Source organism: Berghia stephanieae, chromosome 2, assembly GCF_034508935.2.
Source record: "Berghia stephanieae isolate SIO BIC M18660-M18661 chromosome 2, UCSD_Bste_1.3, whole genome shotgun sequence".
In the NCBI taxonomy this organism is placed as follows: domain Eukaryota; kingdom Metazoa; phylum Mollusca; class Gastropoda; order Nudibranchia; family Aeolidiidae; genus Berghia; species Berghia stephanieae.
The window spans coordinates 122,845,150-122,863,806 of NC_088361.1; the positions used below are offsets into that span (position 1 = coordinate 122,845,150).

Consider the following 18,657-nt stretch of genomic DNA (forward strand, 5'->3'; position numbering starts at 1 on the left):
GAAAAATGCTAAAACCCCGGAATTCCGCCGAATCGCGGAAGACCTTCATTACTGAATATATATATATATATATATATATATATATATATATATATATATATTTATATTAAATATTATATATATAATATATATATATATATATATATATATATATATATATATAAAGATTTAAAAATAAATATAGAGGATGGTTCACACAAAAAAATAAATTTGCCTTATCCTATGACCCAGGGTCCAATTGACAGACACCATATGGTTATATTCCAGAACAAGGACAACAAATCATCATGGAGAGGGCAAAGGGTATAAAAGAATAGAAGGGATAGCAAGGCTGGGGACAGCCAGCATTCCCTCTCGCCATCTGCCTCAGGGAAATTCCTCTATACCACTACAGCACAGGATTCCATCGAGGGATTCAGTCAGATTATTACAAAATGCATTCATCAACCGGCCAATAACAATAAATTAAAGGCAGGTGATGTACAAGGGGAAAAAAACATATTATTATCTCAAAGAAATATAATATTCGTCTCCATCTAAGGAAGTCTCCGAGCAGTGCTCGGGGAAAACCACGTGGTTTCATTCCAAATGAAGGACAGACAGTCACATTGAAGTGATTGTAGAACTCATCGACTCAAGGGGGCCAATGCCTCTATCCCTGACATCAAGAGAGAAAGAAAGAAATGTTTCTTTTTTTTTTAAGTGTAAAAAATGCATTAATATTCTTTTCTATCAATTGATTAAAGTTTTATTGAGATAAAAAGAAAACCATTACAAGGGTTTACTTTGTCCTATCCATCTGGTTTTGATTGTGAAATGAAGGGTTTAATCGTAATCGTATGATGATCATAAATGTAATTTTTATGCTGATATATAATATGCGTTGTAAAATAGGAAAGGGAGATAACAGAACCGAGTAGGAGGGAGATAGATAAATAGAGAGGGAGACACACACAGAGAGAGAGAGAGAGAGAGAGAGAGAGAGAGAGAGAGAGAGAGAGAGGCAGGGGATGGGTGACATGTTTTGTTTGTTTTTATGGGTTTTACGACACTTTTTGGTCATTTCAGTGCCTTTAAAAAAAGAAGATGATAAAGAAAAAGTTGTAGATCTGAAGCTAAAGGCACCAATTAAAAAGCATGATAAGGGGGACTGGTTTAAATATGGAAACAGAGGGTTCCGCTTTCCTCCATACGCATACCTATTTTAACAATACCTAAGAGAGAGAGAGAGAGAGAGAGAGAGAGAGAGAGAGAGAGAGAGAGAGAGAGAGAGAGAGATGTTTGTTTTTAAGAGTTTTACTGCGCTTGCAACGCATTCAGGTCATATCAGCGTCAGCAAGAAGGAAGAAAATTGGATAGTAAAAAGTTATAGATGTACAATTAAAAGGACTTGAGGAAAAAGTAAGACAAAGGGGAATGGTTCAAACAGATGTAGATTCCAAGAGCACACGATAGTGTACTTAGTTTGAGATCACCTAAACGTCTCATCCAGACACAAGCTCAAGATCCCACTAAGAGGAATACACTCAAATGTTTACAAATCATATGTTAAAAATAACAGTACATAACAGATTTACAAGGAAAAAAAAACATTATCTCCCAAAACGATAACTTGACATTGACTGTTTCCCTCCCAGTCAAGGACTCTGGCCAGGGTCAGGACAAAACTAAGTAATCTGATTCCAAGTCAAAGACAGAAAGCAGATAGGGAAGAAGACATCGAATCTTGCAGGGGGAGATAGAAGACGACGCCGGTTAGTAAAGGGAAGAAAATGGGATAGTATAAAACCATGTACTTAGTTTGAGATCACCTAAGTCTCATCCAGACACGAGCACAAGATCCCACTAAGAGGAAGACATTCATATCCTTACAGTATAAACTCAAAACAACAAATATAATAATACATAACAGAGAGATGATTAACAAGAAAAAAAAATATCATCTTCCGAAACAATTATACAGTGACTATTTCCCTTCAGCTAAGGCCAGAACTAAACCAAGTAATTTCCTTCCAAGACAAAGACAAAAGGCATATTGGAAAACAGCTATAGAGGGTAAAAGGCAGAGTAAGTGCCTCCCTGCCCACTATGGGAGGTCAGGAACGAGAGAGAGAGAGAGAGAGAGAGAGAGAGAGAGAGAGAGAGAGAGAGAGAGAGAGAGAGAGACCAAACAAAAAATAATAAAAAGAATATCCCTACCCCCCCCCCCCCCCCTCCCCCCATCTACATACTTATCAAAGAGCCAAAAAGGGACACCCTAATGCACAGTAATGTCATGAGCCAGATCAGTAGTATGTTTGGACTATTATGAAATATAATCTAGATTTGGACGGGGGGTGTGTGTGTGGGGGGGGGGGGGTTAATATTTTGTTCCTCGCTTTACTTCGCAAGCCAAAAGAGCATAATCCTGGGACGTGCAAGGCTCATTTCCATATATATAAAGTTTTCTCAGATTGCCAGTTGGCTACTATGTAGATTAAAAAATACAAACAAACAAACAAACAAACAAAAAACGACTGAAATTACATATATCAATTATTCTTTATTTCAGATAAAATCAAACAAAGTACAACACGATGCCTGCGTGTTCCAATTAAAATAATTTTCATACCTACTTAAAACAAACTCGTTTAACAGATTATCATCTAAAGTAATATTTATCTATCAAGTGCTCCACAGTTGATAACCACCAAAGACAGATCAGATCAGTAGATTAAAATCTGTCAAGAATATTTAAACAATTGGTTTACAAGGGATAAAAACATTTGGACTTATTACCTACAATCCGCCAATAACAAATCGATTAAAAAAAAAAAATCTTTCAAGGTTACTAAAACAATTGACTAACATGATATAAAAAAGAAAAAATATTTGGAATTAAATAATTTACTTATAAAATGAAGCCATTCATATATCAATTTTTTAACACAAGCTCAAAATACTCCATTAATAATAAACTAACTTTTTATAGAACGCCATAGCATGATCTTAATGGTATTTTTTACTGTTTATGTTTCCCACAAGTTTGAACATTTCTGCCAGATTCAACCACGAAGAAAAAAAGGCAAAGGAGTAAAATCCAATATATCACAATTGGAGTCTCAAATCCTTCAGCATTGCCCAAGGGTCATCATTGATTAATATACAGAGATTTACAGCTCTAGAATTGCGTAGGTAGAGGGCCCTTTTAAATTTCATCAAAGCTATTTTTCTGGATTCTGAAATAATCAACTTTGTAACAAAAGCTACAGAACACCATACCATTCAAACTGAATAATTGATATCACAACACAATGAAAGACATCAGATTTCTAAATGATTACTACACTCATCTGCAGTTATTTTTTATCCTGTTGTCATCTGTACTGTTTCGGTAATTTTAGTGGTATACGCACCAAATCTAAGAATTATAGCTTTTTCTTAAGATATTCTAATTCTTACCAATCAAAGTAAAATAAAATAATGCTTTCTCGGAAAACCAATAGTGGTCTTGAAAAGATAAAAATTTCAAAGAAAATATTTAGGCTTCTAAAATTCATGGTTTCTATTCGTAGACAAAAACCACAACTTTGAATACAAAATGTTGTTTGTTTTGTTGTTAAGGGTTTTACGGCGCTTGCAACACATTTAGGTTATATCAGCGCCAGTAAAAAGGAAGAAAATGGGATAGTAAAAAATTCTAGAATTACAATTGAAGCATCCAAGAGAAAGTAAGACATAGGGGAACTGGGAACAAATAGGGATCAGATGTAGATTCCAAGAGCATATCACCAATGTACTTAGTTTGAGATCACCTATAAGTCTCATCCGGACACAAGAACAAAATCCAACAAAGAGGAACACACTCAAATGATTACATTTTACATTAAAAAATAACAAATATACTAATACATAACAGAGAGATGATTTACAAGGAAAAAAAATATCATCTCCCAAAACAATAACTATGCCTTTGACTGTTTCCCTCCCAGCCAGGACTCCGACCAGGGCCAGGAAAAAAACTAAGTAATCTCATTCCAAGACAAAGACAAAGACAGAAAGCATGTTGGAAAACAGATATAAGGGGATAGAAGACACAGTGTGTACCTCCCGGTCCACTATGGGAGGCAAGGATCCCCACCCAGGAATACAAAATAATCAGGTGTTTAAATTAAGTTTATCACAATCAGACAAAGAATATGAGAAAAAAAATCAGTTCTAATTTTCTTTTCTTTTGACAAACCAAGCAGGATTTGAAATCAAAATTTGCTTCACGGAATTTGAGAAAACAAATTCTTTTGTGGGTAATAACACTTATGACTCACTTTGAATACATTTGTGGAAGATTTACTCACAACAAAAATGGGGAAAAAAATTAAAAAATAAAACGTAAGTATATTTCAATCCTGCTTAGAATGCCATTATGATAAAACAATAAAATAAGTATGGCAATTATTTTTAAATTACCAACTCGTTAAAGATGTTGAGAGTTAGGAAATGAGCACCAAAAAAAAATTCAACAACTTCAAACTTTAAAAAATTAATTTTAAAAAGAAATGTAACAATAATTATTTTGGGCTCAAACCATAGCCACCTTCTATACAATCTTATCACCAAATGAACTCTGTGAGCACTCGTCATGATTTGACATAGAGGTGCATAGAATTACCCTCTTACATTAAAGAAAGTCATTTCTGTTCAACACATATTCATTAAGAATGTCATCCAAACAAGTATAATTATCTCAAAATTTTTACTTTGATATATTACCATGACAATTGCTACTTGGAACCATATCTTTATCTTCACCACCACCACTACTAGAACATCTATAATGATTATTATAACCCTGCCTCTCCCTTCCACCGCTGTAACCACTTCTTCTCAAGTCATTCTGAAAGGAAACTTGATTTATACCACCACCATAGCTGCCTCTATCATCAACACTATTATTCTCATGTCTATTCCTATGATAATAATTCCTCCTCCCAGAATCCCCACCATTCCTAGGATGATATTCATCTTCATGATTCCGGTAGCCTCTTCCTTGCCGTTCTGTGTTATTGTCCCTGTGATGGCCTCTGTCAAACCTCCTGCCATAATCCCCACCATTCCACGGATGATATTCATCTTCAGGTTTCCGGTAGCCTCTTCCTTGCCATTCTGTGTTATAGTCCCTGTGATGGCCTCTGTCAAACCTACTGTTCCACCTAGAGTCATCACCCTGGTGGTCCCTGTGTGGTGGCACACGAGTTTCATCCCAGCCTATATGAGACACAGGCCCCTTCTGCAAGCGGCGTTCATCGGGCACAATTCCACTGAAGAATAAAAAATATCTATATATCAAAAAAAAATTTTAAAAGAATAATCACAAGTAAAAAAAAGAGTAGTAGCTCATAGCCATAAGACCACTAGAGATGGAGTTTGTCCAAGTTCCTTTAGAGAAAAACAGATGTAAGTGACAGCTTGATTACTTATGATAGGATGCTAGTCTACTCAAAATGCTTTCTGTCAAATCAAACATATCCAGCTAACCAAGTCACTGCTTTCCCTTTCCATCCAGCAGTGACTGGATACCTGGGTCTGTTAGATCTAGCAGAAAACACTTTGCAATAGACCAGTGTCCTATCCAAACGATAGCAAGCAATTGTTATTGTCCGTTCGTTTCACGCATTACAAACCGGAATAAACTTCCAGGGTCTAAAGGACTACTCGCTAACCCAACATTAAAAGGTAAACATTATTTTACTGAAACACTACTCTCTTCAATCAAATTCAAAGGTGGACAGTGGACAATGAAAATGTTAAAGGGCTTATCCTAAAAATGTTATGCAAAATTATGAATCCTAATCTCTGCAAGTGTAATTAGTTTCTACAACGTGATTCACATGCAAATTAACTGGTTCCAAAAATAAAGATTAACATTTAATTTCTAAACATCCAGAAATTCCCATTAACTTAAAACAAAACAGTTTACCAGATTGTAATTTTTTTTGCCAAACTTAAAAGAGTCAACAACAAACGTCAAAATATCACTCCTTCACTGGGTGAAGTAAAATACTTTAAAGTCATGTTCAATGAAAACAACCTGTAATTTTTTATAGTAGCTTAAAAAGCATTTTCACTCTTTTAGTCATTTTTCAGATATAGATGCTGTTTTCTCAATTCAGTCAGATATATCTTCCGGATCAAACTGCCCACACATTTTGGAATGTCCATGAAAAATCTGTTTTATTTGAGGGGGGGGGGGGGGGGGGGGGGAGTTAGGTTCTCACGTGATGGTGACATGGTTGATCTTGGATTCAAACGATTTTGATTTGTTTCAAATTAAATGCCACTTATTGTTACATTTAATAATGGGGGGAAAAAAAGTTATCTTGTTTAACTCTTTGCCTCATGAAGGTTTTCCTAATTACCCTTGAGCAAAAGGCAAAACTATGAATCACATTTAAAAAAAAGAAATTATAGTGATATGACATTGCTGTTCAATAATACTTAAGTAATTTTATTTTTTTTTAAGCTGAGAGAGTACTTTTATAAACTGAATTATAATTTGATATTTTGTTGGATTGTCAATTCTTTATGAGTGAGTCGGGGTAAAAACAAAAAAACAAAAACCCACCAAATGCCATGTGTTGTTTTACTAAACTGTAACTTCACCTCCATTGAGATTTCAGATCCAAATTTTATATTAAAAAAACAAAACAGAATGAGCTCAGGATGTTAATAATGCTAAAAATTAGAGCTCCCGTCCACTATAAAAGAAAAGGTGAAAGATTATTTAAATTTGTTTTGTTTTTTTTAAATTGAAGTTACATGTTGTGGAATTTTCACTTAAAGAGCTTAAAGTGCTTAAGTACTCATTTTACTCCTGAGTGCAATGGGTAGAACCTTTTCCAAGGACTAAATTATGTGCTACCTACAGCAGGACTTAAACCAAGGATCTTCTTGTCCAAAGACTACCCTCTGATGTCACATACACTCATGATAATCACCTGTCATTATGTGCTACCTACAGCAGGACTTAAACCAAGGATCTTCTTGTCCAAAGACTACCCTCTGATGTCACATACACTCATGATAATCACCTGTCATTAAATCCATTCTGATGTCTGGAATCTTGACGATTTCTGTAAGTTCGCTCTCTTCGATCTCGTGGCCTGTAATTTCTAGGATAACTAGAATCAGACCTGTTTTCTTGATGAGAGGATGTGGAATTGTCCCTTAGTCTATCATTGCTGGGGCTGTCAGGGACACACTGGAAATCTGCCTTAGCACCACTGATTGGGAAGGGATAAATGAAAAAAATGAGGTGAGAATCAATTTTGACATTTCAAGGTGAATATGCCCTTTAACCTTAATCAATAAGTATAAATTATAAGATTATAACATAGTCCTTTTGATTTTTTATTCTCAATAACTGTACTTTTAGCGACATTAAATTACCTTCATAAAGCACTTATATACAGTAAACACCATATTCTAAGTCCTTTGAAGTTTTCTTCTTTTTTATCTCCTTACAATTAAACAGTTTACATTTAACACATAGGATGATATTTGCTGCCTTTTGAGTGCTTGAAACAATTTTTGGACAAACATAGCACTACTGAGGTGACCTTCCAATTTAACATCCATCTCGAAAAGGACATGGAAAATGTATGCAAAATGCCTTTTCATTATAGGAGACATATTGCCGACTCAAACCATCAGACCTAATTTAGAACATGGCACAAGTCCAACACCTTACCTCAGCACTACGGAATGCATGAGCAGCATGCAAGTCCAAGTACCATCAAATAATAATAATAACAACAATAAAATAGAGAGAGAGAGAGAGAGAGAGAGAGAGAGAGAGAGAGAGAGAGAGAGAGAGAGAGAGAGAGAGAGAGAGAGAGAGAGAGAGAGAGAGAGAGACAGACAGACAGAAAGTATAATAAGATAAACAGTCAATTTCCAACAAGAACTGAATTGTTTTTTAAATCAAATAATTTAGCTTACGGTGTTCTGTTCATGAGATCATCAATATAATTCTGTCTCTCTATCTTATGACCCCTGGCCTGCTCAAACCCTGAAAAATATGGAAAAGATATAAATAAAATAGAAATGTAAAATCATTATGGGGCATCATAGCTCAGTGGCACGGACTTTGCTTCATAACTCAAAGGTACGGAGTACAAATAGCCACTGAACTGTGTGGCCTTGAGCAAATCATCTTGTTCTAGCTCAGATTGCGGTGTGCACTGCGCCTGATGCCTGGGTTATTACAATACTTCATTGGACGAGACCCCAGAGATGAATTTCCCTTATGCGATAAACAAAGGGAATTTTAGAAAAGAATAATTTTAACTTAATACTTTGAAAACTGGTTAAACCAAAAATGGCTAAATCAAATGAAAATCATAAACAAAACAAAAAGTAGAAATGCTGTTATTTTCCCCTTTGTTATCATTACCAAACTCAAATAATCTGAAAGCCTTAACTTTATATTCTAAGTAAAGATGAAAGAGCTTCTTCAACTTAAAGTTCAACTCTACTTTTCACATGGTTATTTTTTGTTTGTTGCTTTAGGTCTCTTCCAACACAATTGAGGTTATATGAGAGACCGCTGAAACAAAAAAAACAAGCAATCTAACAAAAATAGTACAAATCTAAATCAAAATCATAACCTAAAGATATCATAAGCTAAATTATAAATAACCAAGAACAAACAGGCAGAAGATTTACAGAAAAAAAAATATCCCCTGTCAAAAATACAATCACAAACCAAAAGAAGCAGGATAGGCTATTAAAGAGAAGAAGAAACGACATCACTATCGGATCGTACACCCATGCGAACATCATAGGTATATGATTCAAGGGTGATGCTCCCATCCAACCACCCGCATTCACATGGTTAAAAATTGAAAATAAAAAAGTAATCTATCTATTTCTCACATCATAGGCTAAATCTGAATTAATAAGCATTACATCCAACAATAAACTTACAATGTATTGCTGATTGAGGCTCTATGCTTAAAACTTCTATCATATATCTGAAATATTTTAGAAATAAAGAAACATTAGTATAAAAATAATAAGCATAAAAATATTTTTTCTTTAAATCTGATATAACTTACAATTGGTAATGGAATAACACCCCACCAGTTGGTATCAAGCTTTTGAGCAATATTGAGTTAAAAATTACAACAGACCACCAGAAAGGTTTCATAATTTTTCACACAATGATATAAATTTCTTAGCCCGAGTCAGTTGGTTCAAGAAAGGATGAAAAGGAAGGTGAAGAAGAAGAAGAAGAAGAAGAAGAAGAAGAAGAAGAAGAAGAAGAAGAAGAAGAAGAAGAAGAAGAAGAAGAAGAAGAAGAAGAAGAAGAAGAAGAAGAAGAAGAAGAAGAAGAAGTCATAAAAAAAAAAGCATTTTTTTAAAAACGATATATTAGAGGAAGGCAGCAATGAGACTGTTTCATGGTTTACCTGCATATCATGTAACCGGATCTGTTCAGTCCATGAGTACAATGTACACATATAACTGCTCCTAGAATAAAAAAGAAAAGAAAAGAAAAAATACAACAGCTCAGAATTGTATTTTACACAACAGTCATGGGGTAAATGAGGCCAGAATTTTATCAATATTTCTGTAATCTGAAATAGACGAAAACAAATACTCACTACTCCCTTGTACAATGATCTGTTTTCAGAGTGTCATCAACCATGTCTAAATTAGACCAGACCCTTCTACTATTCAATTATTGTGGGATTGACAAAAGATGAGATAGAAATTCAGCCCAAAAACAGTCTAATCTACTCTATTTCTATATCCGTGAAAACATCGGTCATATTGTATAGAAAACGTAGTCAGAGTTTTGGTAATGCTTATTTAACTACTATTTATATCAAGTCTTATAAACTGCTATAACTCAGCAACTGTAACTGGTTAATAATAATAATAGAGCATAATGCGGGGACTATAACTTTTGATAGATAAGTAAGGTAGCCTGTCTACAACAAGCACTAGTAGTGCATGCTGAATCCAATCCACAAAGTTTAAGGAAAATATTTTTAAGCCCTATCCAGAGGATAAGTAGTGCTCTTAATGGTGTAAATAATAACATAGATTACCTGATAAACAAAGAATTTCATATCAAGAAATTCACTAATTGAAAATTACTTATTGAACCATTCTGAATTAACATCTTATAAAAAGCCAATTCACCAACCTTATCCTATAATGAATATCATTCTATTATATCTATGTAGATCACGCTTATAAAATGCTTCAGATCAAGTGCACAGAATTCTAATCTTAATGGTTTACACATGAAACAAATTTGTAACCAATTTTTCTCTGAGATATTGGCATAAATGCCAAATTAATAACCATATGCAAATGACAGCAAATAATAAAAACGTACATCTGCCTTTTATTGAAATTTGTGGAAATATGTACCATCATAACTATAATACCCACCTTCTTTTTCCAGTGACTTAATAGCGCTTGCAAATCTGTTGAGGCAAAGCCAATTCATTGCAATTAATTATAAAATCATTTAAAATTTAAACCGAAACATTGACAAGAGGAAAACAATAAACAATCAAAAGATTCCCTTTTGTGATTACTTGATCCTCTTAAACAAAGTATTTTATTTATGAGGACTCTTAAAACACTAATTTTTACCAAAGACAAAAATTTTGTTCTGTCATAAAATATGAGTTACGAACAATAACACACAACTATAATATTGTGTCAAGATGAAAAACTTGAGAATTAATATAGCACAAAATCGACTAAACGTGCTCAGAGTGCTTTACGAGATATCAATAAAAAAATTTTAATACCCCTCTGACAACCTTTAAAAAATTATATTTGAAGTAAATGAAAGAAAAATGTCAAGAAAAAAAGAAAGTATGTTTGTGACATGCTGAATCAATCTGGTATTATGTCAGAATGTACTATTTGAGTCAAAATGATTAACCAATTAACTGGAAAGAAAAATATGACCAGAAAACTCGACCTTCAAATATTGATCAATTTTAATGGTTTAAATCGATCGATACTCCATTTTCTCATCAAATTTTTTTAATAAGTGTCTTAAAATAGGAAAATTATGTTTTTAAGAAGTTTAAGAAATATAACTCTTCATCCTCAGTAAAGACATTCATATCAACTCAAATTATTTCAGGTAAGCATTAAATTCAATTTAAAGCATTAGGTTCACCCCCATATAATAATACTATTTGAGTGGTCATCAATTCATATAGATAATATGACACTTTTTACAGTTTAAAAAAAATATACCATTGATTCATCAAATTTAAACAAATACTTTAGCACATAAATAAAATAACAAGAAATCACAAACTGCTCAAAAGTCTTGTTGTTTGGTATGACATGGCCAGCTGTAAAAACTTTTTTGTAGCCAACACCATTCTCTGGGAAAAACTATTGGAAATAAAAAGAAGAAAAAAAGAAATAAAGAAAATAACATTAAAAAATTAAATATGCGCATTCAATAAGATTATGAACATAATTGTATGGACAACTAAAATTCAACTGCTTCCCGCCTTTTATTGAACTGGAGAAAACTGAAGGGCCCTTGAATCAACAGATATGGAATTTACCTCGGTCGCTGAAGAACAACAGCTTTGTACTCACTGATTGCAAATTATTTCCCTCTAGGTCAAGCCACACAATTACAACTAGGGGCACAGGGGAATTTTTTTTTAAAACCTTCAATCTGTGAAATCAACCTAAATTTGTTTGTGTATTCTTTAATAAGCCCTATTATTTTGAGGTTTCATTGCTCTAAATGCTCATTCACTGCAGTCCACTTAAAATCAACATCTTGAGAGCATATTTTGATAATATTAATGAGCAAAAAAAAATGAGTGGAATATCATGGGTGAAAGTTCACAGGGATAAATTTGTCTGAAAAACAGGTCGACAACGCCAGTTTGCCTGAAAGAGATGTTAATATCAAACAAATACCCACCACCTTACACATAAAGACCTAACAACAAGAGTCAAAATGTATGCAGCCGATTAATATTCAGAGTCCCCAATCAAATCATAAAAAAGTTTTGAAGACCCCCATATATTTTTTCCAGGACCTCTATCTGCAGACCGATTGGGTTTCCCTATCGACAAAAATAGGTGTCGCAGTAAAAAAAAGAAAGAAAGAATTGCAACATAGATCTTTGGATTCCTCAGTCAATATTGAAATACAGGTGAGCCAACATCAAACATGATATCAATTAAAACAACATTTTATACATATTACAAAATTATCTTTTAACCCTTTGCTAGCTTTAGTTGTTTATGTCGACAGAAATTATTCATCTGACCTCCTTAAATTATTCCATAAGTGACTTCAGTAGACCCAAAATTAATGTTTAAACAGGTTGTCAACACATTGTTATTATATTACGAACCATAGTCACTAACTCATGAAGCTCAAGCGATATACTTTATAAACACTAAACACATCTATACAAATTAACACAACTATTTACAGTCCTTGAAATATTGCAATTATAATGATTTCAAAGAAGTCTCTTTCTCCTTAAAATGCTTAGAAATTGAGGAAATCTGATCCTCCTTTCCATTTACCATTTTCTTAACGCATTTGCAAAGGTGAATAAAGCTGAACTGCTCATTCACTCTAGTGACTTTCTATTCTTTGTCAGATTTCTATTCACTTTCCTTCCTTAGGTAGCATTTTCCAAGTACTCCAATTTTCTCATTTTTAGGACCACAACGTACTCTTTCTTTAAAACATTTTACAGATGTCAGCCAATACAAAAATCATGAGACAATAGTTATGTCCTGTCATCAAACTAAAAAAAAAAAACAAAAAACAAAAACAAACAAATAAAAAAACAACAAAACGGTTTACCCCTAAAATAGAAACTAATTACCAGTCGCATTGTTAATTTTAATGAAATAAAAAGAATTTTACTTTTTGTTCGCTCGCTCCTTGATTCAATAATCATTTTTTCGGACTTAATTCCATTTGATATCATGTATAAACATTACAAAGGTCCATTTATCCATTTGAATATTATAATAATCTACCCACAAAACAACCCATTAAAATGATCACTCAAAACAAAAAAATCACGTTCAGCAAGGTCATTTTCAGCTAAGGCCAGGAGCCAACTGATTTGCCCCATATTTTCGCATAGCTCCCAATCTGGTATATCGGTTAAGAGGAAGTTTGGGATAAAAATGAGGGAGATGTGGCTAAAATACGGAAGACTGCAGTTTTACTGCAAGCTGGGTTGGAAAAAAAAAATGGGAAGAAATCAGGATCCTTGCAGAAAATAAAATAAAGTACATATTTCAATGATTTGTAAAGGGGAATAACTCTGATAAAGTTTATCTTTATAAGCATTTCATTTTCTGATTGAATGTCTTAAAGATGTTGATTCAATTTTGCTTTTACTCAACACAATCTCTATAACAAATAGTGTAAGTATGGATAAGATAAGATATGAGAACATTTAAAATATATTCCAGGTCAAAATGCCTAAGTTTATGCAAATCCTCAAAACAGCATGAAAAGTATTAGTGAAAAAAGGGTGTCATATATACAAGTGACATCTAATGGTAAAAAATCAACCAAAGTTAGCCATCACAAACTGGCACATTTGTACCAGCAAAATTTCGACTCCTTGAAAAATTCCTAACTTCCCGACTTGCTGGACAAACTTTCACCAATGTAGAATAAAGTCTTTTACTAACGGATTGTTGAAATAATATTTTTTCTCATTGTTTGTGGGCCGTGCAATTTGTAATCAACAGCTATAAGCAAACTGTCTTTACAAACTCAACAAAACCATTCTCCTTTTAAGTTTTCTACTATTTTCACAATATCATTATTGGTTTTCAATGGTGGAATTCCTTCTCCTGCAATTGTTGTCATCAACAGAAATTTATTCTCATTATTAAAGAGGGAGATAAATAGGAACACTATAAACTGTTGACTTCACGCATTGTTTTTCTTTTTTTATTGTTAAATTCCATTTTACCTATAACATCTATCTTTTTTTTGTCTTGTATTTTGAACAAAATTACAAGTTTTAAAAAATCAACAATTCCATAACTATAAGTCTGGAATAGTTCCAAAGCATCTGGGGTTTTTTACAGGATAACTGAACAATGTAATAACTATACCTGTGAATCATAATATCTAGTTGTGTATGTTAAATCCACGACACCACATAGCTTTAATTCCTTTTCTTGAAACAGTCCCAACAATGCAGAGGGTGGAAATCTGATGACATCAAATGATGGTTTAAGAATAAGGAGCATGAGATATATGAACAATTGATGGAAAAAAAAATGAGATTTAATCAAGGCAAATAAAACCAAACATTTTATTTTTTCTGAGGCACACACTCACAAAAACGCATGCTCTCCTTGACATACGCGAACATAAATATTTATAAAACATTAAGGTCATGAATGAATCTCAATTGCCACAAGTCAGTTGAAGGGCTGGTGACTGCTAAGACTTATCTCATTTCATAAGTCTTTTATGATTTTGTTCAGCCAATGATCTCAAAAGTCCTAATCTTTTCTTTCTATCATTACATATTTCTAACTTTTGAAAAGTGAAATAAATAAATAAATAATAATAAACTCTTAAAAATTTTACTAAGCTTTAACTGCCTTTGACAATGTGCAACACTAGGGAAACAAAAAGAATCGGTCTTAAAAGAAAAGAAGAGCAGACAAAATCAATTATGCCATAAAGCACTTCTCAAATGTCAAATAAAGCCATACCTTTCCTCTAATGGCAAGGAACTTGTCAAACTCTGCAATAGAAAAAGAATGCTGATTATTTATAAAAACAAAGAAAACATGGGATGCAATATTTGATTGAAGACTATCATTCCTCACTGGCTATACAACTTGAACTAATCTTTAAGGATATCGATATCGATGACTGAATGACATAAGATATAGACTATAGACAGTAGACATGAAAAAAGTTAGTATTTATATTAGCATACTGCGTACCTATGTTAGATATATCTCCACATATGATCTAAGTTTGTCTTTTTTAAAATCTTTTTTCTTAAATTTGGGAAGAGGGGGGAGGGGAGGTTACATATGTAAATGATAGAGATGAAAGTCATAGTTTGCATTGCTGTACTGTAAATGGTCCTAATTTAATATAATATATACGAAAACCACAAAGAACAACCTTGAAGAACAAAAATTCTATGACCAAAATGACATAAAATGTGTAACATTACTTATGTCATCTGTCAGATATAAAAATAATTGTAATATAAACACCTCACGAAGGGGGACTTTGATGGGCATGATGGATGTTCCTTGTATCACTTTTCCCATCTTGGAGTATCCCTCCCACCTGAAATAATATTTTTAAAAAGGGTAATAAAAAATGACAGATGCTAGGGGGACCACGATTTTGGTCTCCATGGCTTAAAAGGTCTGTTTTTGATAGAATAAACGCGATTTTGGCCATCTGACCCAAAATCTTTTGTTTTAATCATGGAGACTATGGTATCTTTGTTTCTTTATGTTGATGCGAGTCCTTTTTTTTTTTTTTAAAGGCATTGGCATATTATTCTAATGTCATAATATTACAGATTCCAAATTATTGGCCATATAATTCAAAATTTTTAAAACAAAATTTTAAGGGGGTTATTTCTAAAATTTGCTTACTCATTTACTTGGTTTTTAACAACACCTACAGTTGTAATAGAAGTTTTATTACAATACTTTTATCCTAGATGAAACATTTTATGCTTTGTTCTTTTTCGTTTGTTGTGTTTTGTTTAGTGGGTCCAGTAGTACTAGTACTGTGAATAGTAGATAGCGTTCGTATCCATTATTCACAGTAGTACTGCAACTAGACAGTAGATATCATTCATTTCAGTTATTTGCAGTAGTAGCCTTGAGCCTAGAGCGTTATTGGGGGCAAAATATAAATATAAATTATTATTATATTAATTTTTTTTTAAATTATTATAATTATTTATTCATTTTTAAAAAATTATTACTATTAATTATCATTTTGCATTTCATTGACGATCACAATGTGTCTGATGTTGTGTAGTGATGGTGATGTTGATGTGGTGGTTGAGATTGTAGTGATGGTGTTGATGATGTAATAGTGGTAGTGACGATGACTCTAAGGATAATGATGATGTTACGGTAGTAGTAGTAATGATGATGTGGTGGTGGCTGTAGTAGTAGAGGTAGTTTTTTGTTGGTAACTTCTATTATTTGCAAGAGCAATGAGTTATGAGTCAAGCAACGGCGAGAGAGAGAGAGAGAGAGAGAGACTCGAGAGAGATTTCTGGAACTTTATAAAACATATAAAATTGGCTCTAACTGTAAATAATTAAACCGGGACGGAACTAATTTCATTAACTCTTTAAGATTCAACCCGACAAAAACCGACAACCGCATAATATTCATGGGCAGGGTGGTCAAGACTGGCCTCAGTAAGTAAAATCCAATCGTTGTGAAGGAAATGACAGGCCTGTCACTGTCGCAGGATGTTTTCAGCTTTGATTTTTATAAATTTGCCGACAAAAAATAAAATATGTTGTAGAAATTGCGATTTGGATCCTATTTTACTTGCGGGTGAAAATCAGTGACATTGCACTTTGTTTGGTAAAAATCGGAAAGAAATTCCGACTTTGGTGATGAAAAATGACTTTGATAACAATTTTTGTAAACTTTTAAAAATATTATTAATAATTTATAACTCCCTTAATTGTGGGGCGATTTTGTCATTCGTGGTATCAATTTTATTGTAATAAAGAGATAGGAACGTCAGAGTTATTTTTTCTGATGTGAAATTATTACTTTGTAATTTTAGCACTAAGAAAAATAGTTGGTAAATAAATTTGTTACACCTCTTTGATCTACCGCCACCGTCCATTCGTGTAGAATTGTGAATCAAGTGTCTCAAAGTCTTTGACCAATCACAGGCTATCTAGCCGGCTGGCCGAAACGAAGACGCTTCTCATCGTCAATGTATTACGCTATATAGTTATGCAAGGAATATAACACCTTTTTGAGTAGGCCTAAAAGCTAAAATCTGAAAGTAAAAAATACAATTCTGAGAAATTTGAAAATCACATTGCTGAAATCAGCTTTAAAATTTCAGAAAAATCGGTTGAAAACCAACGGTTTTACGAATAAATTGGATTTTTAAATTTGCTTTTGTTTATTTTAGCTTTTTTAGCAACTTTTTTATTTATCGGTAGATTTTCTTGATTTTTATATCATTCTTTATATCTCAATGAGACGAGATCAGTGATATGCTTTGTTTGTTTCAAATGTAACTAGAACATAATTTGGCTATTTTACCTATCAACCATGCCTGAATAATATATTCAACAACGTGGTGATTGTAACGCAACTATCCGATGACCCGTCTTCCAGTGCATCACCGTGACTCAATGCATTGTTGACAGCTGTTGACACGTGAGCTGTCAGAATGACCAATCGTTGAAGGGTCAAGATTCTCAATAGCCAATCGTTCTTCAATCAAAAAACTTAAGAACTCATGAGAACAAAAGTTTGAGTTTGAAATTTGGGGACCTATGAAATCGCTTCTGGGCGGATTTTAGCCATGAGTGACCGTAGAAAATGAAAATGCGACTGCAGACCTCAAAGGGAAGGCTTATATCATCAATGGATGTCTACATGATTGACATGGCCATATAGGGAACTCATTATCTACTAGCTTCCCCCAAAAATAATCTGAACACGAGAAGGTTAAGTAATCTGGCAGATAAGTGGATAGTATAGATTTCAAGATGTGAACAAATGATCAAGTCAGAGAGGTGGGGATGGGGAAATTTTCATGGATTGGATTGGGGTAACAAAAACAAAACAAAACACGATCCTGCCAGGTTTCAGACTTGAAGTTGAAACGTTCAAAATCTTAATTCTTAGTCACACAAATTGGTTAAATCATCCCTCCTTTACCTTTTCTTTCCTTCTCAAAATAACAAACTCATTCAACTTCAACTCAAGTTCAAGCCATTTTGAACAGAAAATAGTGTTGTGTTCAGTGAGGGGACAAAAACTCATTGTCAGAGACGGGAGAACGCTTCTACTACTGCGAATAGTGGTTCCATGGTGATGGTGGCCCCACTATTCCCAGTACTGCGAATAAGCACTTTCGTTTTTTATTTCTGCCTGACACTGACACTGACAGGTGTCTTCCAATAATCGGTTAGTAAAAGTATCTAAATATAACGAACGGTTTAATAAAATTAATGCCAAATCTAATGATTGAAATAACATGTGAGTGCGAGTTGAGACAATGACTGTGAATAAAAGAAGACAGAATGAAACTGAAATTAAAAGTGAAAGTTTCAAAGTGTGAGTTTGTTCTCTGTTCTGAAAAGAGGTTTGCACTGTAAATTATCAAAACACATACCTGTCTGGTATTTTGGATTTTGGCATAGTTTTATACGAGAAAGAAGATTTCCGTAGACACAAAATAGACAAAACGGATGGGCAAGAAAGAGCTGGCAAACAATTCAACAGTCCACGAATGTGTATCAACATTACAAGCAAACAAAAACTACCGGAAATGACCCAACTTCTACATTGAAACTCTCTAGATATGAAAACATAAAGGTCTAATCGGATGTGATAAAAAAATAGGCGGGAAAACTTTCT

At 33.5% G+C, this 18,657-nt stretch overlaps 1 protein-coding gene across 1 annotated transcript; it reads right to left on the bottom strand.

Moving 5' to 3' along the window:
* Positions 1–2,522: 2,522 nt before the first annotated feature.
* On the bottom strand, positions 2,523–18,581 carry LOC144966472 (uncharacterized). The gene is made up of 11 exons (XM_078903057.1): positions 18,413–18,581; positions 15,280–15,355; positions 14,761–14,792; positions 14,149–14,248; positions 11,336–11,415; positions 10,444–10,478; positions 9,450–9,510; positions 8,965–9,011; positions 7,978–8,047; positions 7,068–7,259; positions 2,523–5,297 (listed from the first exon to the last, which is right to left on the bottom strand). The coding sequence occupies exons 1-11, from the start codon at positions 18,541–18,543 to the stop codon at positions 4,733–4,735; spliced, it is 1,389 nt and encodes a 462-aa protein (XP_078759183.1). The 5' UTR covers positions 18,544–18,581; the 3' UTR covers positions 2,523–4,732.
* Positions 18,582–18,657: the final 76 nt, after the last annotated feature.

Coding starts and splice junctions, on each gene's coding strand:
- LOC144966472 (XM_078903057.1), bottom strand. CDS start 18,543: ATGTTGATACACATTCGTGGACTGTTGAATTGTTTGCCAGCTCTTTCT. Junction 14,249..14,760: donor TCCTTGCCATTAGAGGAAAG/GTATGGCTTTAT, acceptor TGATGTCATCAG/ATTTCCACCCTCTGCATTGT. Junction 9,012..9,449: donor TCCGGTTACATGATATGCAG/GTAAACCATGAA, acceptor AAAATATTTCAG/ATATATGATAGAAGTTTTAA.